The 25,937-nt window shown below is 43.5% G+C and overlaps 1 protein-coding gene across 1 annotated transcript in view; it reads right to left on the reverse strand.

Moving 5' to 3' along the window:
- The window catches only part of RXFP2 (relaxin family peptide receptor 2), a 318,798-nt gene that overhangs the window by 90,666 nt on the left and 202,195 nt on the right, over nt 1-25,937 (reverse strand). The window contains exon 4 of the mRNA XM_063444871.1: nt 2,358-2,463. Coding sequence (XP_063300941.1) covers nt 2,358-2,463 — 106 coding nt within the window. The remainder of the gene's footprint in view (nt 1-2,357; nt 2,464-25,937) is intronic.

Below are 25,937 nucleotides of genomic sequence, written 5' to 3' on the forward strand. Positions count from 1 at the left end.
AAAACTGAAAAAAAAGAGCAGAAAAAAGAAAAATATGTGAAAAAATAAGAAGATAAGAAAAACTGTGCAAACAATGAAAAAATGAAAAATTGAAGAAATGATGAAAAAGAGTCTATAGCAAAGTCACTATATTCATGTATAGTGTGTCTATGGTTGGATCTCACCGCTTGTAGTATAGCAGTTCAAAATTTTCAATCATGTGCTGCAAGTTGTTATTACTATTTTTAAGTTTAGTAGGTACCATGTACCAATGGTAAATAACCTTCAAGTAGTTTTCGATATGGTTTGGGCATAAAGTCTTTCCTTTTAATGCATCTTTTATTTTGTACCAATCTTAAAAATTAAGTTTAATTCCCATGTCTGTTTCCCATGCAATCATATATTGCATTTTTTTATTAGGAAATTAAGACGTGTAGTAGTAGCAAGACTAGATTGTGTGTTTCTGTTCTGGATTTTTCACAAGTATAGTTTCTAAATTGGAGGGTTGTAGAGTATCTATTGATTGGTCTAAGGAAGAAATGTTAAAAGTTTCTTTTAAATTTGGTGATGATATGTTGATGTTGTGTAGACAAATTGTCATAAAGATTGTATTTTAATTTGGGGAAGGTGTGTAGTGAGTTTCTTACAACAAAATTGTCTAGAATTCATTGTAACTGAATTTAGTGCTATATCTTACTACAAACTAAAGAATAAAACACAAGCCCTTCCAATCAATATTCCACTTATAACACTAGCTAATTTAAAAACAAAGTATGATTATGAATGGAGAGATCAATACATCTCGTTCCTAGGTATAAAACTAGCCAAAAATATTAATCATATGGTACAACTAAACTTTGACGGAAAATGGCCAGAACTTAGAGCGGAATTGCACAGATGGGGACAATTTGAATTGTCCTGGCTAGGTAGAATAGTTGCATTTAAAAAGAAAATTTTCCCAAAACTGCTGTACTTGATACACACTATACCACTTCTTGTCCCTAACTCCATCAAAAAAGTCCACTCAGACAAGATTACATATAGAGATGTCCCGAACAGTTCGCCGGGAATTCGTCATGGAGGTGGGAGGGTCTGGGAGGGAGGGTCTGCTGCTGATTGGCTGGAATGTGTCTGCTGACTGTGAGGTACAGGGTCAAAGTTTACTCAATGATGACGAATAGGGGGCGGTCCGAACATCGCATATGATCGCCCGCCGCGGCGACCGCGAACAAACCTTGTTCACCGGCGAATAGTTCCCGGCGAACTGTTCTGGACATCTCTAATTACATATATAGCAAAATAAAAAAAAGCAGGATCAACCTCCCAACACTACAGAAACACAGCAAATTTGGAGGTTTAGGCGTTCCAGACTTCAAAAACTATTTCACTGCGCCCAATGCCTCCATTAAAATAACATTTAATTTAACTAATAATAAACCTAAATGGCTTGAGATCGAAGATGAAATAGTACAAAATGACTCTCTTCTAGATCTGTTAGGGGCACCTAAATTATGGAACAAGATCAACCACTTACTACATCCTACCACAAAAGTAACCTTAAAAGTATTGGATGACTTGTTCGACAGTTCAACCAACCAACAAACTGACTAGGGCAATGCCTATCTCTGTAATAAAATTAATGTTTCCGGAAATGACCATAGATATACAAGAATGGAAGTCACACAACATTAAATTCATTGACAATTGTTTTGTAATCAACTCACTATGCACCTTCCCCAAATATAATCCATTTTCAAAAAATATGTTCTGATATGGTGGTAATATAGATCTTTGCAAATCATATCTTCAGACTTTTGGAGTCAGTCTTGAAAACGTAAGTCATCAATATGCATACTTAGAAATAAAAGTAAAAACAATAAAGGTAACTTCCTCCCACCTGCATAGAGAGCAGGTTGTGATGGAGGCAGAGTAGAGGATACATATAAATATATAGTAACCGATATGTCCTGATGAAAGTTTGATGTGCAAGCTGAAACACGTTGACTTTGAATTTAAGAAATTTGGATAAAGCCTTGGAAGTGCTGCCTGGATAATTGTTTCTACATTTTTGCTGACAAGCACTGGGCATGTAATAGGTTAGTAGACAGAGGGCAGTATTTCTTGTTTTTTAATATATACAGTGATATGTTTGTAAAACAAAGCCTACTCTTTTGTACCCATGTCTAATGAAGTGTTTCAAATGCAAAGAATACCTCTCAACTATTTGCAATTATCAGAAAAGCGATATTCAGAGGTTTAAAATAAGTAGGAAGTTTACTAAATAAAATATTAGAATCATGTGCGGGTTCTCTTTGATGAAGCATGATGGATCTGAACGTACGTTAATCAGGATTAGAGGAATACAGTTGTCTACTTACAAAAGTGTTATATTGCTTGAAACGTTCGGAACTGCTTCTAAATTGACATCTACACACTCGAGCTCAGTGTCTTTGCACTCACAACTTTCAGGGTAGTGGCTGAGACCTAGAAGTAATTGACAGTAATCACATTCACTACAAGCTCCACTCAATGGTATCATTTGGAAAACAAAGATTAACATATGGATAAATATTTCAGAATTTTTCTTATATTGCATGCAATTTTCTATGATTTGCAGTATCGTAATTCTGCTTTAATGCATTAAACATGGCTGTCTTTGTCTTAAATTTTTTTTAGAAAAAGTTGGTCGCAGGAACCGCACTCACTCCCAACGGCCACGGGTGCTCTGGAACAGGACCAGCAATCCCAACAAATTTAAGGCAATAAGAAAAATTCACAGACACTCCACATGTGAAAGCCGCTGGCAGATTTATTGCAACAAAATGCCCAGCAACGTTTCGACCTAACAAGAGACTTTCACATTTGGAGTGTCTGTGAATTTTTCATATTGCCTTAAATTTGTTTTAGGCAAAACAGACCATTTCCATAGGATTCAGCACTATGTACGTATATTATAGTGATTGTAAAGGAGAAAAGGCGACTTAATAATAGATTTGATGCACGCTTGTCTGATCATTTGAGAATACAAATGTAAAAATGGTCACGCTCTGCTCATTAACTACTGAAATTGTTGAAAAGTCAAATATAACAACCGGCATATGGTGTTACATGCTGTGTATATTAATTGCTGATAGTTGCCGACCTAGCATAATTTGGGCCAATATATCAAATGTTACAGTAAACAAAAAAGGTTAACGCTCATCCTTTGTATCTGTGTACAAATTCAAGAGAAAAACTAAAATACTGCCATTATACAAGAAACTGGAACTACTATTACAACATATATATCTATCACCCAAGACATACAGTATAGATATCTGTTATTTACAGGGTTATTTTCTGCAGAGAGAATTGTCTGGTGTATAGATCACACCCCTAAAGTCTCAGTGCTCAATTATCTGCTAATTTGAAGATAAATCCCTTTTGTTTATGTTTATGCAGCCCTAGCCACACCTCTCCTGGCTGTGATTGACACAGCCTGCATATAAAAATGGTTTCAGATCTGACTTTAGAAGTTTTCATTGTACATTAAATTAAACTTTAATCACACACATGAGGCTCCTGCAGAAGGTTATTAACAGAGCAGAAGATAATACATTCTAAATTAAACAGGCTAGGTAATAAAGAAAGTTTAACATTACATCTCTCTTAACAGGAAATGTTTAGGGAGACTGTGTAGGTCACATGCAGGGAGGTGTGGCTAGGCCTACAAGAACAAAGTGATTTAACTCATTAATGGTCAAAAACTGAACTGTGAGACTCTACACACGATCTATACAAAAACTGCTTCATTAAAGGCTAAGTTGTTTTGGTGCCTATAGTATTCATTTAATTCCAAGGTAGTAGAACTAAAAGCAAAAGTGACTTTTTACACTTCACATTTTGTACTTTAATTTGAAATTCACTTTGGATAGCTGACAAGTCTTAATTTAATTCTTTATTTTTATTTGTGCATAGTTGGTACAAGCATTCTTGCCTAGCCACAACAGCTGTAGCAAGTATTTTCTTTCAGGCATAGGTATACAGTTGTTGGCTTCAGTAACACAGCACATTTTTATATATTATACATTATAACGTTAGGATGATTGTTGTAGGTTATAAGTACATATCCCTGAAAAAGTCCCTTATACATTTTTCCGGACGAAACGCGTTGGATATATGAACTCTGATTGTTCTTAACTTCTATTTTATTTTTATTGTATTTTATTATCTCCACTTGTTCTGCCACTTTGAAGTTGGAATTGTGCTGTTTTTTCCACACTGCCTTGGAGTTCCACTGAGAGTGGAGACATGCTCAGAACATCTTTATGTTTGTAAGTGTAACCAAATAAATCTTTTGTATTTTTTCAACATTCTTCACCATGTATGGCTTTCTTTATCCATTTCTTTGAAGACCTATACCTATCTGAATCTCATATTTGGAGCTACTATCAAGTTTCATACTTCACATACCCCAAGGGGGTCAGAGGCCTGATTTTCACCTTTGTTTGTGAGTTTAATACCATCACCACCAATTCACTTTCATTACAATACAGTGTTATGCTATGATCTGTATATTTTTTATTTTTTAGATTCTACCATATTCTTATATAGAATATTTCTACTCTGGTTATATTTCCAGGTTGTATGCTTATTGAATGTGGTCTCCACTTTGTTGTTTCTTATAGGTATACTGTTGCTGGCTTCAGTAACACAGCACATTTTTATATTATACATTATAATGTTAGGATGATTGTTGTAGGTTATAAGCAATGAAATGACAAGCCCCTGCGTAAGTGTGACTTCGTGAGCATACTCTAGGTTTTTACGGGGTAGGGCACAACTGTCGTCTCTTGGTCATTAGGTTGAAACTAAGGCTATTAAACTAGGAGTGGGTCAGAGAGACCTGCGTCCCCTTTCACTGACACTTAGGTCTGTAATGTCGGTCGTTTTTCATAACATAGAAAGGGGGGGATTGTGGGGGAGAACGGGTAGTAGTACTGCAGTGTATACATACAGTTTTTGAGAGGCCATATAAATATGCCAAACGTCGTTGGCAACCAGCTCAAAGACAAACAAAGAAAAAAAAAAACATTAAACGTGATACATAAAACATAAACATGGAACGTTTCTTATAAAGGCTTGTGGTTAGAGCTCGAGCCGAAGGTTTCCGGCATTGGCGGTGTCAGGGAGTTCATGGCACCGAGGCAGATGCTGGTTCTCCTCGTTGGGTCGCTGGTATGAAGGGTCGCGCTGTGGCGGGGTTCCAGGCTGTAGTTGTCGTCGGCTTGTTGGAATCTGCGGGGCCCGGCTCTTGTCTTCCCAGTGCGAGTTGTCGTAAGGTGTCAGGTATTTCGGTAGCTTAGTGTATTTTAAGGGTGCCAGTGTCCCTGGTTATAATCAGGGTTCTGGGGGAGCCCCAGCGGTAGGGTATGTTGTGTGCTATGAGTTCTGTAGTCAGGGGTCGCAAGGACCGTCTCCAGTCCATGGTGGCTTTGGACAAATCAGGGAAAAATGTCAGTGAGTGGCTTTCAAAGTGGAAAGGAGACTTACTGCGCACGGCCGCCATGAATGCTTGGCGATCTCTGCCTTGTTGAAACCTGACGATAACATCGTTCCCTTTTCCCGGTGTGCCGGTTTGCTGACCGGAGATGCGGAAGCAGCAATCCAGCGGCATCCCTTTGACCTTTTTGGGTGTGAATAACGTGTTGAGCAGTCTGCGGATTAGGTGTGGCAGCTCTGTGGGCTCTACCTCTCCTGGTAGGCCTCAGATTTTGACGTTCTTCCCGCGTCTTTTGTCTTCAAGTGTCGCCATTATGACTTGGTGTTGTTTCTGTGTCTTTTGCAGGGTGACAATTTGTTGTTCCACTGATGCTAGACGGGATTCTTGTGCGGCGGTGTTTAGCTCCGCGTTTTGCAGGCGGGCCACAACTCCGCTGATCTCGTTGCGGAAAATTCCGATGTCGGCTGCTATGTTGCGGCGCAGCTCCCCCAGTATGACCTTGAGCTTCTCCTCAGTGAGGCTAGGTTTTGTGGGTGATAGGATCGGTCTGCTCACCGCTCCAGTGCCATAGTCTTCCTCCTCCGACTCTGTGGCCTCGCTCAACGAGTGGTAAAGTCCCTCCAGTTGTGGTGCCATGTCGGGCCTCTGGAAGTTTTGGGACCTCCGCAGTAGTTCCCCGATGTCAGCCGTAGAGGGGGGTTTGTCCGGCTTCGATTTTTTATTTCGCCGCCCCATGTTCGTCTGAGATCAGGCTGCTGGGTGTTTGAACGAGTTTCTCTCGGAGCTCGAGGCATATGCGTCCTCTCGGTATGGCTGCTAGCTCCGCCCCCAACAAGTCTTAATTTAGTAAATAACCCTGTAAGGCTAAAATGGGCTGCTACTCCCATCATAATGTTGTTATCCACTTCTCTTGTATTGTGCACTGTGTGTGTGCACAGGGATGAGGGTCAGATGGGTCAGTTTACCCTGAGTATGCTGAAAGGTAAGCTCATTACAAAACAAGTCTACAGTCATTGGAGATTAATCATAACTTAATATAACACTATGCTATGAACACTATTGTTCATAACACAACTCTATAGTTTAGTGATAGAATTTGAAGTAATGTAACTGAGCTGGAGATATATTTTCAAACTTTTATGTATTCTGTTTTGGTGTATATTTGACAATGTGTCCAATGTTGTCCAGTGACATGCCTTTTTATGCTAGGTTTCTAGTTTCAGGATCCGTTTCTAGTTGCAGCAATTATGTGGAAGATAATGTGTCCATAGGCATGACTTTCTGTTGCAAGTCTAACTGCAAAGTCAATATCTAGCTGGTTTTAAAATGAAAGTGGCAATGTTTGGAAACATAGAAACATAGAATGTGACGGCAGATAAGAACCATTCGACCCATCTCGTCTGCCCAATTTCCTAAATACTTTCATTAGTCCCTGGCTTTATCTTATAGCTAGGATAGCCTAATGCCTATCTCACGCATGCTTAAACTCCCTCACTGTGTTGTTGTTATTATTATTATTATTATTACTGGTATTTATAAAGCGCCAACAGATTCCGCAGCGCTGTACAATTAGTGGAGAACGTACAATATACACAGACAAATACAAGAGGTAGAGAGGGCCCTGGATGTAAGCTGATAACTAGCCATTGAAGCTCTTTTATACAAAGGGCTTAGCTAGATGGCCCATGAGCTAGATGGCCATGCTACCTGTTTATCGTTGGGGATAGATTGCAAAATTGAGACCGTCCCTTCAAAATCAAGATGTTTGGGAGGCCTGGAACAGACAGCCAATTAATGAAAAAGGAGAAAAAAAAAATGTCCCAATTCAAAGGGATGTAAGATAGGTTGAATGAAAATGATATATATATATATCAGTGCACTCAGGGGCGGACTGAGAACCCTCAGGGCCCCCGGGCAAAATAAATCAAGGGCCCCCTTACAGGCCCCACCCATACTCCGCAGCAAGCGCCACCCATGTCCCGCCTCCATGCACCGCCTCCAGCCACACCCTACACAATCTTCAGACACAAGGAACAAAAGTGCAATAATCCATTCAAGGCCCCAGTAGAGACTACAATTGAGGGCTAATGGGCCATGAAGGGGGGTCTTTCTAGCAGAGGCTATCTCAGTGTCCTTTAGAGAGTGTGTTAGAAATAATTTCCTCCAGGTCCCATTAGAGACTACAATGGAGTCTAATGGGGCCTGGAGGGGGGTCTCTCCAACACTCTGGTTCCTATTCACAATATAGCAACACAACATAGCTCGCTGATACCTAGGCCAAGTTGGCTCCTCTTACCTTAATTACTGTTGTTGGCTGGCAGTCTGTGGGCTTGCTGGAAGGCTATGGGCTTACTGGCTGCGGCTGGCAGGCTGTGGGCTTGCTGGCAGGCTGTGGGCTTGCCGGCTACTGCCGGCAGGCTGTGGGCTTGCTGGCTGCGGTTGGCAGGCTGTGGGCTTGCTGGCTGTAAGCCTAACTGGTGGCCTGTGGGCTGACTGGCTGGCTACTGGCCAGCCTGTGGGCTGGCTGGCCGGCCTGTGGGATGGCTGATTGGCCTGTGGGCTGGCTGGCTTGCTGGCTACTGGGGCACTTGGAGATTATTTAAATAAATAAACCATGCACAATAACCACTACTGCTCTGTGTAGTCGTTATGGTGCCAGGAGGGCCGGGCCCCCCCTAAAAGAGTAAGTAGTCAAACCGTTTAAGAACAGTTTGACAACTTACCTGGGGTCTGCTGGGATATGAGGCTGTTGTAGGGTATAGGAGCAGTGGTGCAATGTGTAAGGGGTGCAGTGTGTGTGAAAGGTTCAGTGTGTGTGTGAGGGGGTGTAGTGTGTGAATGTGTAGGGTGTGTGGGGCAATGTGTGTATGAGGGGGCTGTGTATGTGTGTGGCAGTGTTAGTATGGGGGCCTGTGTGTGTATGGGTGGGCAGTGTATGTGTGTGTGTGTGTGAGGCAATGTGTGTAAATGTGTATGGTGTGTGTGGGGGCAGTGTGTGTGTATGGGGGCAGTGTGTGAATGTGTATGGTGTGTGGGGGTAGTGTGTTTATGGGGCTAGAGTTCACTCTCACCACTGCAACCACCAGGAATCCCTGGTGGTTACAGTGTTGAGAGTGAACTCTAGCCCGTAGCTCCAGGGCTAGAGTTTACTTTTGCCAGAGCCGTAACGTTGCCGTGGTAACCGCGGCAACGATCTGTGCTCGTGCAAGAAGGACCCAGAGGAGCTGCAGGCTGAGCTCCCGGGTCCTCTCTTCCTCCCTCCCCTGCCGGCTGCCCGCACGGTGCCTGCGGACAGGGGAGGGGGCAATTGCCCTCCTCTTACTCCCCCTACCCCTCTTCTTACCCCCCTCCCCCTCTTCTTACTCCCCCCTCTTCTTACCCCCTCCCCCTCTTCTTACTCGCCCTCCCCCTCTTCTTACCCCCCTCCCCCCTCTTCTTACCCCCCTCCCCTCTTCTTACTCTTCCCTCCCCCTCTTCTTACTCCCCCTTCCCTTCTTCTTACTCCCCCCTTCCCCTCTTCTTACTCCCACCTCTTCTTACTCCTCCCTCTTCTTACTCCCCCCTCTTCTTACCCCCTCCCTCTCTTCTTACTCCCCCCTCCCCCTCTTCTTACCCCCTTCTTACTCCCCCTCCCCCTCTTCTTACCCCCTTCTTACTCCCCCCTCCTCTCTTCGAACCCCCTCTCTTTCTTCTTACTCCCCCTCCCTCTCTTTTTACCCCCCTCCCTTTCTTTTTACCCCCACTCTTCTTATCCCCTCTCTCTTCTTACCCCCCTCTTCTTACCCCCTCTTCTTACCCCCCTCTTCTTACCCCCTCTCTCTTTTTACCCCCCTTTCTTTTTACTCCCTCCCCTCCCTCTCTCTTTTGCCCCCTCCCCTTTTTGCCCCCTCCCCTTTTTGCCCCCCTCCCCTTCTCTTTTTGCCCCCCCTTCCCCTCCTCTTTTTGCCCCCCTTCTCTTTTTGCCCTCCCCTCCCCTTCTCTTTTTGCCCCCCTCCCCTCCCCTCCCCTTCTCTTTTTGCCCCCCCTCCCCTTCTCTTTTTGCCCCCCTCCCCTTCTCTTTTTCCCCCCCTCCCCTTCTCTTTTTGCCCCCCCTCCCCTTCTCTTTTTGCCCCCCCTCCCCATCTCTTTTTGCCCCCCCTCCCCTTCTCTTTCCCCCCCCTCCCCTCCCCTTTTTGCCCCCCCTCCTCTTTTTGCCCCCCCCTCCTCTCCTCTTTTTGCCCCCCCTTCTCTTTTTGCCCCCCCACCCCCACCTGTAGCGTGGCCGAGCTGCACTCCGGTCCGCGGTGCCGGCCGGAGTGATAGGAAGGTGCACACTGAGTGTGCACCTTCCTGTCAGTCCGGCCGGGTACAGGCGGCAAGAGGCACACGACAAGCAGACTGGCAACAATGGCGAACATAGCACCCACAGAAACTACTGGAGGCCCACTGGAGCCGCTTGAAAAACGGCTAGACGAGCTCTTTCGAGCCTTCTGGCTGAAGCTTGAACTCAGACTAGCTAAGACCGCAGAAAAGAGCAGGGAAGGAGGTTCCAACCCTGCAAAGCTCAACTCTCCACAGCCCGCTCAGCGCATCCAAGGAAAGCCCACCAAACCACAAGCCGTCCACGTCCTGGGACACACAGTACCCGGCCCCATACGCCTAATCGGAAGGGACCCTGGAAACAAGCTACAAGCCACAGGCGGGAAAAACCTCGCTCCCAAGCCAAGCATACTACCAGCTGGGATATCATTCGCGGAATCAAGCGGGACCGAAGCGCTGGGAAATGCACAGGGGCCCTAGCAGAGGACTTGGGCCACTGGAGTGGTGTGATTTGGCAGCCCGTGCTCCCACTTCTATCAGAGCCGTTTTACAGCCCAACAGCACTCTTCTGGCCTTTTCCGAACTTGGGAATCGGCTGACTGGTGACTATGATAGGGACAGGCCCGCTGTATAATGTCTTGGCCTCCCCACTTTCAGACAGTTACCAGGGAACCTAATTTAAAACTGACCCTCTTTTATGTGACCTGTTTTTATGTTTCTTTTTTTTTCTGTGTTCTTTTATGTTCTTTTTCTTATTATGCCATTGTTTTTCTGCTCGCTATACCCTTGCGCCCTGATGACCCTTAACCATAAGCGGAGAGCAGCAATATGGAGGCGCTTTAAGAGGTATCACAGCTGCACTAGTGAAAGCCTAGACTGTTGATAATACTTCAGTTAGCCCTTGGCACAACAGCTTACTCTTTTCATAACTACAATGGCATAGCCAATTTAGCACTACTTCACGTTATTACTCTGATAATATAATGGGTCCGTCAAGCTTAAGTAAATGTTTGTTACCTATATATATCTATGCGAAGAAGGTGAAACCTCCTATGCCACAGGGAAAGAATAAGTCACTTATGTCTTACTTAGCTAATCCTAACGGTTAGTTCCTCTTGATGATTAATCCAGTAGCACTGGTGATTAGTACAGGTTACAACTACATGCTTCACTTACAAAAGAGTTGTTAGGATTGATCGCTATTACCAATCTACCTAGCATGTTATGCAACCATTCAATCACGGAGACACTCTCCACTTATTCAAACATAACTCTTGACTGACTATATATACTACCCTAAATACGCATTTTTTGAGAGCACAACACAAATTTTTATAACACTTCAAACTTATGTTTAACTATTACTATGCTTACTTACTTTAGCATGTCCTGTTATATAAGCAATGTTTATTAGCCTGTCATTTTCATAATTTAAAAATTGTGCAACTGTATGAAGTCACGACCATATCTGCATTAACCTGCCTGTGTCTGCTGTCGTGGCTCCACGGGCCTGCCTGTAAAATCTTTTGCACCAAAAATAAAGAATTAAAAAAAAAAAAAACAGGATTCGGCCATGAAAGTGTCGCTTTAAGTAGAACATATGGAGATGCAGTCATAACATTGTTATAAACCCCTCATTTGAAAACACAGGCAAAATAGTTTCTTACCCCCATTATATCACAGTACTCTAATATCAGTGGGCCATATTCTAATTTTAAAAACATCTGTTATCAAAATGTTACTTATAATTTTTTTTACATGTAATTATACTTGACTTCCGTTGCAATTGCTCTTTGTGTACCTGAAAGGTAGGTTGAGCAGCAAATTGTCAGATAACAGTAAAATTTTTCCCAACATGGCTGCTCAGCCAGATAAAAAGTTACATTTTCTCAAAAAAAAAGATTAGGGACAGTGCCATACTAGAGCATTAGGAATACATTTTTCTATTCCTAACGCTACAGTGTTCTTTTACGTTTCATTAAAAATAATTAACTTAAAAAAACAAACAAAACGGGGCGTGGCCAGCCGTGCAACTGAGCAGACGTGTTTGCAGGGAGCTCCTGCTAAACACACTGAAAATACCCCCCAAAAGCCACGAAAAACTCACAGCTAAACCCTATAACCGAGACAGAGGTGATACTGAACCCCTCAAGAGCGAGATGGGGCGCAAGCATTGCAAATTACTGATATTGGAGGCTTCTAAACTCCCAGACATCCGGAAGACATTTGCTAGGCCGCAGCAGACAGCACAGCCTAAGATGGCGCCTACCAGGCCTCGAGGATCCAGTGAGTCAGAGACGTCCCCAGATGAAGAGGGATCAATGGCATCACGGGCCCCTAGCAAAGTCTATCAGAGAGAGGACTCCGACTGCTCGAGCTCCGCAAGGTCTGGAAGAAGGACCTAGACGAGGTGCGTGGAGAGATGGGCGGCATTATGGCCAGATTGGGAGCAGTTGAGAGAAGAGAGGAGGAAAGGGACAACAACCTCACAGAGACCCGGGCGCACATAGCTGATCTCTCCCAGCAGCTCCAGCGACTCACCCGAGCCGTCACTACCATTGAGACAAGGCACCGAAAGAAAAACATACGTATAAGAGGGGTGCCCGAGACGGTGGGACTGGAGTCCATGCTAGAGTTTGCAAATAAAATGGCCGCTGTGCTGGAGGTGAGGGTAGAGGTAGGGCTGCCGCCCATGTCCTCTGCGTTCCGCATACGGAATGCCGCAACAGCCCTGTGGACGCCCCCAGGGATATCATCGCGGTCACCCGGAGCCCGGCAGTGAAAACAGCGATGCTAACCAGCTCCCGGAACACTCCCCTCATAGCAGTGGAAAACTGCCAAGTGAGAATTTTCGACGACCTACCTTTCGCTGTCCTGCTGGAGAGACGCAGATTCATGCCGGTCACCAAACTCCTCAGAGACCACGGAGTCAGGTATAGGTGGGGAGCGTCGGGTACCCTGGTGGTACCACACGGAGATGCAGTATTGATGCTGTCTGCGGCAGAGGATCCAGCGGCTTTCCTGGAGAAGCTCCAATTACCACGGCCGTCGCCAGCTGTGCCCACGGAGCACAGGACGCTACCAACCGACACTCACACCACCGAGAGGAAAGAAAACCCTGGCACAGTGATGGCGAAACGGCGATCAACACATCAGCGCCCTCCATAGGTCAGGTAACCCTGAAAGGAGACAGCGGCCAAGAAAACCAGGCCAGAGTAGTGGCCCAAATGAGACTTACGCCCGGCTGCGCAACAAGAGACTACCTTTAATTTTTGTTTTTTCGCGGCAGCGCAACAAGAGACTAACTCTCATTTTTGTTCTATCCCCGCTGCGTAATAAGAGACTAACTTTAATTTATTTTATTTATTTTTCCTCTCTTTTTTGGGAGAGGGGGGGAGGGGCATCACACTGATTTGACCCCTAGACTGATGCTCCCACGGCTGTCCTAATTAATACAGGGCTGCAGAGCGACCCTTCTACTTCATGTGCCATACCAGCATGCACTGTTGACTAGATTTGTATTTATGTGACTTAACCATGTAAGAGTTAAGTGTTTTACCACTATGTTTATTTCAATACTATAAAAGTTGCCTACATGTTTTAGCAATAAGTACGCATCACATTCACAAGAACCGCTAGGGCCCTACCAACGTGCGTTACTTTTAACAACCGAAAGAATCACTAACATGGGGCACCAAACATTTATCTTCTAAACTTATAAGGGCGGACATTATACTTCTGACCCTTCATGACTCGCTAAAGAGGCACCCTGTATTGCCCGCTATGAGCTCACCTGGGCCGCTGAACTATCATACTAACCTGATGGTCGCAAGCCTTCATGGCCTGTCGGAGAGTTAAACCCGTAAAGTACATCCTAAGCTCGCCTGACCAACTAGCTCGCTACACCAATAAGAACCCCCTCATAGGTGGTTAGTGGTTTCTATCATATGGGGAACGTTCAACCCCCTCGGGCGATTGGTACGGCAAGTCAATGTGATGGTCCTAAATCCACATGAGCGGCTAGAGAGCCACGTTATTTTATCCCTTTTACACCCACCGGAACAGCTAACGTGAGACACAGCCTAGTATGTCCTCTGTCTTTTGTTTTACCTATACACTGCTAAGATCTTACCCCCACCTGAGATGTTAACGCGACTCACCAAGATTGTCTCACATATATTACTACTTCATGTTATGTTTAATCCTTTTTATTATGCATTGAATGACTGTATATTAATATTAAAACCAGTGGAGATTTCTCCACAACAAAAATAAAGAATAAAAAAACAAACAAAAAAAAAAACAAGAAGTGAATTTTTGATGACAGTTGTCCTTGAACATAGGAAAAAAGCATGCTAATTGCAAAACGTATTGCCTAAACTGTTTCATTAAGCTTTCCTTCAAAATATGCTATATTTGATCACTTCTAATGGTGTGTGGATGGTAAGTTGTTTACTCAAAGGGTTAGATACCAAGGTGCTACTCTAAAAACCTAAATGTGTATAAAACATACAACAAGGGAACACTGTGTACAAACATGAGCATTTTAGATACCTCCCAACCAGGGTCATATTTAATATTGATTGTACACTGGGCAAGTATTTGCTTGGGCCCCCTGGGCCTTTCCCCCCTTCACCACTTCTTGGCATGCAATCACACCCTCCACCCCAACGCATTGGTGCAAAGGTGGCCAAAAGGTAAGCCCTCATGTGTCGTGCAACTCCAAAACTGATTTGAAGGATGGGGATCTAGCATGTATTTAGCACTGAACACAATGTTTGTGTGAATGTAGGGGTGTTTTTTGTATGTGGTGTTGATGTTTAAATGCAAGCATGCATTTTTATGTAGTGTTGGTTTTTGAATGCAGGGGTGTGTTCATATATAAGTTTGGTGTTTAACACAGAGGTGTGTTTGTGTGTAGTTTTGACATTTCAATGCAGGAGTATTTATGTATGTAGTGTTCGTGTTTAAATGCTGAGATGTATGCACATATACACATACATTGACACACACACACACACATTTTCTGACAGATATACTGACATACATACACAGACACACATACTAAATGACATATTGACACATACACACCCACAGACACACATGAAACATTTACACCGTGTTTACACCTGGCTGACAAATGCCCTCCGGGTGGCTATTAGTACATACACAACATGATGCACCCCCTTATTTTGCAGGCCCCTTAGTAACTGGACCTCTTAGTGTGCAGACACACTGCCTGCAACAATGTTTTTTGGGATTGTCGATTCTAAAATAAATTATTGAAGGCAGAGGGCAAATGGGGCAGCTGCTTTGGGCCCCCAGGGAGTAACTGGGCCTGGGGCAGCTGCCCCGTTTGCCATGCGTTAAAGACAGCCCTGCTCCCAACATTTCAAATGGACAATGAGGAACACTTTAATTTTAGGTGTGTGAGGGTGGGTGTGGCCAGGTTCGGGCTGTTCTGAGACATTTTAGAAAATGTAATTTTGAGCAAGAACAATGTATCTAATCACAGACAGATTTCTAAACACAATTATTGTAATTTCTAGACACATTACTGGGAATATTATTGCTGTGCAGCTCTGTTATACACTCAGACACACCAACAATATGGAATTCCAAGAAAAAAAACGAAATACTGGGTCAGAAAAGATGGACAGATGGATTTGGGACCAACTAAAGGCTACTCCTCCTAAATAGGGACAATTGGGAGATATAACATTAGACCATACTCTTTGGGTTGATCTTCCCACCTCAACATGTACAGGTGCCCCAAGTCAAAGCTGCCATATTTACTTCTTTTACTCAATAAACTCCTTAGAAGCAGCACTCTCATAGTTGCGGTCTCATACAACTGTCTGAAATACTGTTCCCTTTCTCTCCCTTTTCCTGCTATTTCTCATTTTCCACTTATTTTACTTTTCTTGTAACTGAAGTGAGATATTGAATATTCGATTTGGTTAACAGCAGTACATATTCTTATACATCAGGTCAACTGACAGCCTTACAGAGGAAACGTACAAGAGTTATATAAATGAGATGGAACTGGAAACATTTTGTTAAAATTGGTGAATAAAAGATGACATTTTATGGAGATGATAACTATAAAATGAGAGATTGTATATTGATTAGAAATCCAATTTCTCCAGACTGCTGACCTTCCATCGAGTACAAACCTAAAGCGATGTTTTGCAATTACTTATTAACTCGTAGTACAGAGAGAGAAAAATGTCAGGAAAAATGGACTAACAATTCAAGGAAACTTTCAGTTCAGTTCACACTTACCTGCTACCTACTTTTGCTAGACAATGGAGAAAGAGATACATTAATAAAGTAGTGTTAAGATATCAGAGCAAACCTTCCCGCTGGTTTAAAGGAACACTCAAAACATATAAAGCCTTGCTGGAGAGTTTCATGTGCCTGGAGTCTGACACATTTGTGACCGTTTATAATAGTACTGATTTCATTGCTGGCCGAAATACCTCCCTGGCTGTCAATTAGACAGCCAGTGAGGTTTACTTCCACTGCTAGCTCCACTGGACTAACGGAATCAGCAGGCTTATTGAGAATAATAGGAAAGCCACTTGCTTGGCATATTCAGCTAACAGCACAAACTGGGAATCGATGTAAAGGAAAAAGGGGAGGGGCTTACAAAGGCTGCAGACAACAGATCTGCAGCTAATGTAAACTGCTTGTTGTATACCCTCAAAGTAAACAAGCAGAAATAAACACATGCAGCCTTTAACGACCAGGCCCTTTAACGACCAGACCCCTGTAGTATTGGCTGGCTGGGAGGAAGAAAGTGCTGCCAGTGGGGAGAGAAACAAGGAGTGAGCTGCTGCTGCAGGACCCACACACATCAGCCCCAGCCAAGAGAGACACCCTCCTGCAGACAAAATGTATAACAGGAGGGTGGCTGCAAATATAAAAAGTATGACATGAATGTGCATGTCAGTGTGTGCATATGCCAGTCTGTGTATGTGTATTTGTTTGTCAGTGTGTATTTGAGTGTGTCTATGTGCCAGTGTGTGTATCTTTATGTTTGTGTGTGTATGTGTTGTCAAGATATTTATATCGGCAGACATTTTGTGCTATGATAGAAATTAAAAGTGTATATTGCCAGAGTCACTCAGAACAGAGCAGACTCCATTTTGCTATCTTCAAGCTAACAAAGACACGACATTTCTATCCTTTCTGTAACACTAACCACATAGCCTGAGCTAAGGAATGCTTTGTATAAACAAACCAAGTGATAAGAAATGAGACAGGGGGATGGATGCTCTGCCTAGATGTTAATGGAATAGAAATAATTCTAAACCCAGACATTAGTGACAGAGAAGATTAAATAATTAAATTTTACTTTCTAAATTTTACAAGGTCCCATTGTAAGTTAGGGGTCAAATTTAGTTTCTAACTGTCATTTTAGAAATTACAACAGAAATTGTCGATGCACTGTCTGGAGAAAACCCAAAGAAAAACTTTGAACTGACAAGTAAATTTAAGTTATGGTAGCCATATAGATAAGCCAAATGACGTCAAAATAGCCATCAGGAAAAGTTAACTCTTTCCTGGATAGGAATGTTTAGTGAGACGAGACTGCCCTCTATGGACCAAATACCTAAATTGCTATATGCAGGGTGACCACACCTTCAGTTTCCTATTGGCCTTATCACCTAATGACGTACAGAAAGTCTGGCCCTTTAAAAGTTAGGACAAAGGGAAGAGAGAGGCTAAGTCAGGATCGCAGGCTAAGTGAGCTAGGCAAGTGAGTCAGAGAAGAGTCAGTCGGAGTTGAAAGAGAAAGTTGGGCTTCCAGATTCGGACATGCAGAGAGGCCTATGACAGACATTCACTCTGAGGCTAACACTCAAGCAACACTTGCACAATTCAATGCAACCAATCATACATCCATTCAAGTTCCTGAGACTACCTACTCATCTGATGAGAATATCTACTTAACTGGTAAATATGCTGGTTTTATTTAACTAATCTAAATTAATAAAAAATCTAATAGCATGATATATGACTGGATAAATCACGGTCAGATTTCAATATTTTGAAATCTTAGTTAACTAAAGAATATATAGTTATAAACATTCCATTCTGCAGGTGGAATTAAGGATAATTATATATTAATGTGATTTATCACATGTTAGCATACCGTTAGAGATGTCCCGAACATAACATTTTCCGTTCGCTAACGGCGAACGCGAATTTCCGCAAATGTTCGCGAACGGATGAACCGGGCGAACCGCCATAGACTTTAATAGGGGACTCTTTCTGGCCACAATAGTGATGGAAAAGGTGTTTCAAGGGGACTAACACCTGGACTGTGGCATGCCGGAGGGGGATCCATGGCAAAATTCCCATGGAAAATTACATAGTTGATGCAGAGTCTGGTTTTAATCTATAAAGGGCATAAATCACCTAACATTCCTAAATTGTTTGGAATAACGTGCTTTAAAACATCAGATATGATGTATCGATCAGGTAGTGTAAGGGTTATGCCCGCTTCACAGTGACAGACCAATCTCCCCGTTTAATGCACCGCAAACAACCGCAAACAGTCCATTTGCACAACCGCAAACTCTCCATTTGCACAAGGTTGGATACCAAGCTAGCCATGTCCCGTTCCTTGTCCTCACTGATGTCATTAAAGGTCTCTTCCTCCACCCAGCCACGTACAACACGAAGGGTCCCCGAAAGGTGACAACAAGCCCCCTGGGACGCCTGCTGTGTTTTGGTCTTCCACCTCCTCAAAGCCACCTACCTCCTCTGACTCCTCTTCTTCAGACTCCTCTCTCTGCGTTGCCTCTCTCTGCGTTATTATAAGGTGTGTTAAGTAGTACTATTCCTATCAGTTTAATCCCTGTTACATCCCCTATCAGGGGACGTGTATATGGCATCGGTTTTAGGAACCGGGAGATGGAAAAAGATGCTTAGTCGGTCCTCCTACTTCAAATTTGGGGCACTGCGCGTGCAATCTAATGTGCCACCAGATAGGAGTGGTGTGTTAAGTAGTACTAATCTTATCAGTTACGTTTAATCCCTGTTACGTTTAAACCCTGTTACAGGCCTCTTTTAGTCGAATGTATCGCCCACTGTCAGTGCCTTCGGGATCCATCACTCATTCATCTTAATAAAGGTGAGGTAATCTAGACTTTTTTGACCTAGGCGACTTCTCTTCTCAGTGACAATACCTCCTGCTGCACTGAAGGTCCTTTCTGACAGGACACTTGAAGCGGGGCAGGCCAGAAGTTCTATCGCAAATTGGGATAGCTCAGGCCACAGGTCAAGCCTGCACACCCAGTAGTCAAGGGGTTCATCGCTCCTCAGAGTGTCGATATCTGCAGTTAAGGCGAGGTAGTCTGCTACCTGTCGGTCGAGTCGTTCTCTGAGGGTGGACCCCGAAGGGCTGTGAGCTCTGCATGTGCTCCATCAACAACACGTCTGTAAAGCGTCCTGTCCTTGCCGGCGTGGTCGTGGGGGGAGGAGGATTACTTTCACCTCTTCCCCTGTTAGATTCCCGTTGTGCTGTGACATCACCCTTACTGGCATGTTGTTTCGCCGCTGGATATCTGAAAAGTGCGCTATGGCCGTGTAGGAACGCCTGAAATGGCCACACACCTTCCTGGCCTGCTTCAGGACGTCCTGTAAGCCTGGGTACTTATGCACAAAGCGTTGTACGATCAGATTACACACATGTGCCATGCACGGCACATGTGTCAACTTGCCGAAATTCAATGCCGCCAACAAATTTCTTCCGTTATCACAAACCACTTTGCCGATCTCCAGTTGGTGCGGAGTCAGCCACTGATCCACCTGTGCATTCAGGGCAAACAGGAGTGCTGGTCCGGTGTGACTCTCTGCTTTTAGGCAAGTCAACCCCAAGCCGGCGTGACACTGCCGTATCCAGGATGTGGAATAGTACCTGGGGAGCTGGGGGGTGCCGTTGATGTGGAGCAAGACGCAGCAGCAGAAGAGGACTCAGCCGAGGAGGTTATAGAAGAGGATGGAGTAGGAGGAGTAGAGGAGGTGGCAGCAGGCCTGCCTGCAAGTCGTGGCGGTGTCACCAACTCCTCTGCAGAGCCATGCATTCCATGCTTGGAAGCCGTCAGCAGGTTTACCCAATGTGCAGTGTAGGTGATATACCTGCCCTGAACATGCTTTGCAGACCAGGTATCAGTGGTCAGATGGACCCTTGCCCCAACACTGTGTGCCAGACATGCCATTACTTCCTTTTGCACAATCGAGTACAGGTTGGGGATTGCCTTTTGTGCAAAGAAATTTCGTCCGGGTACCTTCCACTCACAATAGCTACACATTTTTGGAACGCCTCAGACTCCACCAGCTTGTATGGTAAAAGCTGGCGGGCTAAGAGTTCAGACAAACCAGCTGTCAGATGCCGGGCAAGGGGGTGACTTTGTGACATTGGATTCTTATGCTCAAACATGTCCTTGACAGACACCTGACTGTGGGCAGATGAGCAGGAACTGCTCAAGGCGAGAGACGGAGTGGCGGATGGTTGAGAGGGGGCAAGGAGGACAGCAGTGGTTGACGTGGCTGAAGATGCTGGATCAGGAGGAGGATGGCGGCTTTGAGTTTGTGTGCTGCTTGTACTCATGTGTTGATCCCATAGGTGTTTGTGATGTGCGATCATGTGCCTTCGCAAAGCAATTGTACCTAGGTGGGTGTTGGACTTCCCACGACTCAGTTTCTTTTGGCACAGGTTGCAAATGGCATCGCTGTTGTCAGAGGCAGACACACTAAAAAAATGCCACACTGCTGAGCTCTGCAATGACGGCATTCTGGTGGTGGCAACAGAATGCGTTGATTGGCGTGGTATCTGGCTGACCCCAGGTGCCGATGCATGCTGTCTGACTGTGCCACTAGCTCCTTGCGACGACCTCCCCCTGCTTCCAACTCGTCTCCTCCTCCTCTCTATCTCCCCATCTGAACTTTCCCCCTGTTCTTCTTCTCTTCTAGCGGGCACCCACGTGACACCCACGGACGCATCGTCATCATCAACCGCTTCACTTGTATCTGACAACTCAGCAAAGGAAGCAGCAGTGGGTACAACATCATCATCATCACACCGTACGTCCATGTGTGTAATGCTGCCTGACTGATTCATATCCCTGTTATCTACATTCTCTGGCAATAATGGTTGCGCATCACTCATTTCTTCCAACTGTGTAAATAACTCCTCTGACAGATCAAGTGAAGCGGCTGTGGTGCTAGTGTTGGTGGTGGCGGCTGGCGGGCGAGTGGTAACTTGAGAGGTGCCCAAAGCTAAGCTGGAGGAGGATGGTGCGTCAAGGTTCCGAGCGGAAGCTGTAGAAGATTGGGTGTCCTGTGTTAGCCAGTCAACTATGTCCTCAGAACTTTTCGAGTTCAGGGTACGTGGACTCTGAACACTGCGCATTATTCTAGGGCCAAAGGGAATCACAGCACCACGACCCCGACGGCCCCTGCGGGGTGGCCTGCCTCTACCTGTCATTTTTTTTTTTCGATTAGTGGTACTATGTGTGCAAGCTACTGTGACAACAGATATGTGTGTCACTGTGCACTGGCAGAAGTTGGCAGAGTAGACGCTGTAGGCCTGACACACACGCTTGCAGACAACTAACTGCTATTCAATCTATTACAGTCAAAATGTTATTTTTTTTAAAATGTACACTACTGTTACACCAGATATGAGTTGCACTGGTGTGACACTGTGCCCTGGCAGGCCCTGAAACGCACACGCGTGAAGGAAACTGACTGCTATTATTTCACAGTCAAATTTCGAGTTTTTTTTTCAATGTACACTACTGTTACACCAGATATGAGTTGCACTGGTGTGACACTGTGCCCTGGCAGGCCCTGAAATGTACACGTGTGAAGGAAACTGACTGCTATTATTTCACAGTCAAATTTCTAGGGTTTTTTTTAATGTACACTACTGTTACACCAGATATGAGTTGCACTGGTGTGACACTGTGCCCTGGCAGGCCATGAAATGCACACGTGTGAAGGAAACTGACTGCTATTAGATTACAGTCAAAAAAGTGTTGTTGTTTTTTAAATGAAAGCTATTGTGACACCAGATATGAGTGGTGGCCCTGGGCAAGTGGGGACAGTATACGCTGTGAGCCTGACACACACGCTGGCAGGCAGGCAACTGCAATTAGATTACACAGGAGAAAAAAAAAAGCAGGCTGCCAAGCATGTCCCACTATAGCCAATCCTCCACACCATGTCTTTGATCACATGAACTGCTCTCCTCACATTACATAATCGTAAAGTAGCAAGCGTTTAAACATGTCATTATTTCACCTCCTAAAGAGTTTATTGTCGTAGTTCCTTACATGCCTTTACCTTAACCGTTGATGTATTATGTTATTTACTAGTCTCATCTAATGGGGCGACTCACACTTGATTTATAACTAGTGGTGGAGCTGCTGATATAAGTACACAGGTGATAACGTGCAAGCTACACCCTAAACATGACAGCCATCTTTCACAACAATGAACTGCTATATACTCATACCCTCAGTGTAACTAGCCATGATATACACACGTTCAGCCTACCATGCTCAAATATAACACACTTCTGTCTAAAAAAAAAAAAAAAAAAAAAGAATGCAGCTTCCGAATGAATCTAAAATGGATGCTGTCCAGGAGGTGGGAGGGTCTGATACATGATAACGATCTTTGAGATCTAGAGAGTTAAAATAGTGGGCAATTCTCAACTGTTTACTATTATCATCCCATAAATATCCCCACAGTGTACCTGTGTGTCAAGGTATGTGTATATGCTAGTGTGTGTGTTTCCATGTGTCAGTGTTCTTTTGTATATTAAGGTGTGTGTATGTGTCAAAGTGTGTGTATCTTGTGTATCAATGTGTATATGTCCCACGGTGTGTGTGCATGTGTAGGTATGTGTATCTGTGTGTCTATCTATGTGTGTATGTGTCAATGTGTTTGTGTATCTGTCTGTTAATGTGTATGTATATTTGTGTAAGTATTTATGTGGTATTGTATGTGCATACATCACAGCTATCAAACACAGACACAACATGCAAACACAGCCCTTCAATCAAATACAAACATTACAGAGAAACACACGCCTGCATTCAAACTCCCAAATGAAATACAAACACTTCTCTTCACTCAAACATCATTACTAGACATAAATGTGCATCCACTTTAAAAGCCAAACACATCAATGCACACAAACATTATATACAAACACACCCCTGTATTAAAACGTTAGAATTCTAAGCAAACACCAATACTACACACAAAAAACACCTGAAGTTAAAAGCCAACACTATGTACAAACACACCCGTGCATTCAAACACAAACACTACACTCAACAAGTACACCACTGCATTCCAATGGCAATACTACATACAAATACACCCCTACATGCACAGACATGCACACACATACTCTATACAAAATTTACATAGTACCATATCGCTCAATATTTCTCATTTCCATAGGACTGTTTTATATTACTGTTCTGCATAGAAGGGTGGGGGGATTCCAGGGGGATCCACTACAGGTGGCTTCTGCTGGCTGGGGCTGTTGGGACTCAGGGTCTAGATCTCTCAGTTCATGGTCCCTCTTCTCTGCTTATTCCTGCTTTCTTCCTTCTGTGCAGCTCAGTGTCTCCAGCTGGGAGGAATTGACTGTGTGAATTGAGTATGACAATACATGACAAGGGTGTGAAGTTTTGCATATAGTAATAGAAAGCATCATCAACTCAACATTCTTTCAAGCACTATAAGCTCAATGAGTTACGTGTCTGTGGGCCTATCAATGTATTGAATCCTCACTGTGCAGATATTATCTTGTACTATTCTGAATGTGAGGGAAAACATGAAAATCAAAGAAGATTCTAGTGTATGGCCAATCACAAGTTCTTAATGATATTGTTGCATCAACAATTATACTATGAGTAGGGATCGGGATCTCCCAATAAAAGCGACTATCTCAGTAATTGGATCTCACCAAAAAGGTTTTTTATTTGTATTATATTTATTATATTTTTTAATTAAGCCAGTTAGATATAAAATCCCCATATCTCTCCTTATCCTCAGATTAAAGCTCCTTCAGCTTTGACACATTACACGTAGGACCCAATGACATGATACTCAGACTTACTTTGAAAGGCCCAATGAAAGTTTGTTTGGGTATTTCTATTTTGTTTACTACTATATGTAGTAAACTTACATTCCCGTAAATATCATAATCTATTATTAGATTGTCATTACAAACACACTGTCACTTTGATGTAGATAGTGGCATTGTATACAATGTGTACTGAGCTGTTGTTTTGTACTATGCCATGTACATAGCTATGTAATGGTCTTGTGGGTCCTGGTTGCTGCCTGAAGTTTTGAAGTTAATTTCTATATATAAATAAATGGTATTTTTTACTACCCAGAGCTCAGATCAGCTCTCTATATTATGAGTTTCTTCTATAAAATGAGCATTTCGTTTTTTCCCCTGTTTCTATATTTATTTAAATTTTATTGATTAGATACAACTTTAAGAGATTTGTTTTAGAGTACATAGGTATGCACCTTTAACAGGACTTAGGGTGTTTGCTTCTGTTCCCATAACCCAACGAAAGAAGAGTGGAAAATGAAATATTACTAGTGGTGTCCTGCTGATGTCACATTAGACATTGGAAGGGTACGTTCTCCTCTCCCTGCACAGAACATATGAGGGGTTAAATGAATTAGAGGGTGCTGCACCCCAAGAGAGGGACAATTGGAGCCTTTAACCCCTTAAGGACACAACTTCTGGAATAAAAGGGAATCATGACGGAATATTTCCGTCATGTGTCCTTAACCCCTTAAGGACCAAACTTCTGGATTAAAAGGGAATCATAACATGTCACACATGTCATGTGTCCTTAACCCCTTAAGGACCAAACTTCTGGAATAAAAGGGAATCATGACATGTCACACATGTCATGTGTCCTTAAGGGGTTAAAGGACCACTCTAGGCACCCAGACCACTTCAGCTTAATGAAGTGGTCTGGGTGCCAGGTCCTTCTAGGGTTAACCCATTTTTTCATAAACATAGCAGTTTCAGAGAAACTGCTATGTTTGTGAATGGGTTAAGCCTTCCCCTATTTCCTCTAGTGGCTGTCTCATTGACAGCCGCTAGATGCGCTTGCGTGATTCTCACTGTGAAAATCACAGTGAGAGCACGCAAGCGTACATAGGAAAGCATTATGAATGCTTTCCTATGTGACCGGCTGAATGCGCGCGCAGCTCTTGCCGCGCGTGCGCATTCAGCCGACGGGGAGGAGAAGAGGAGGATCGGAGGAGGAGAGCTCTCCGCCCACCGCTGGAAAAAGGTAAGTTTTAAACACTTTCCCCTTTCCAGAGTCTGGCGGGAGGGGATCCCTGAGGGTGGGGGCACCCTCAGGGCACTCTAGTGCCAGGAAAACGAGTATGTTTTCCTGGCACTAGAGTGGTCCTTTAAGGGGTTAAGGGGTTAAATATGATAAATTACGAAGTTATTTTACCCTAAAAAATTTTATTGGACAGGGCTTCTGAAACATTCACATACAATCATACAGGAAATATATCTGTCTGTCTGTCTATCTCTGTCTCTCTCTCCCTGTCTATGTGTATATAAAACTACTTAAATAATGATTCTTCACGAAATACAGATGATTTTAATCGAATTATAAATTAATTGGATTTTTGAGTATACTTTGTATTTTTTTATCAATGTTCCTTTCTTCACTTTTCAAGTTCTAACAGGTTTACTTCCCAATTACAACACTATCTGTTAAATTGCAAGTTGGACCTGTTGCTTAAATTGACAGCAAAGTCTCATAAAAATCATCAAATATTAAAGAAGAAATAAACTGCTTTCTTTTTGTTCAGATTTAATGCTGTTGTGTAACAGAAGCCACGTATAAGCTGTCTGAATGAATAAATCCTACATTCTATTCCATCACAATGTCACATTGAGACATCCACTGCTTCACCTGTCTTGTCTGATTGTATATCAGTATATTGGTTGCTGTCAGCTGCTTACATACATTTTTTTGTATAGGAGAAATGCATTTGAGCATTGGCATCAACCCTCTCCCTTGTACGTCTGAAATATTTTAGTGTATGTATTTCACTAAAGGCAAAATGTGTGCATGTTCAGGTTTAA

The sequence above is a fragment of the Pelobates fuscus genome, chromosome 1 (genome assembly GCF_036172605.1).
Source record: "Pelobates fuscus isolate aPelFus1 chromosome 1, aPelFus1.pri, whole genome shotgun sequence".
Lineage (NCBI taxonomy): Eukaryota > Metazoa > Chordata > Amphibia > Anura > Pelobatidae > Pelobates > Pelobates fuscus.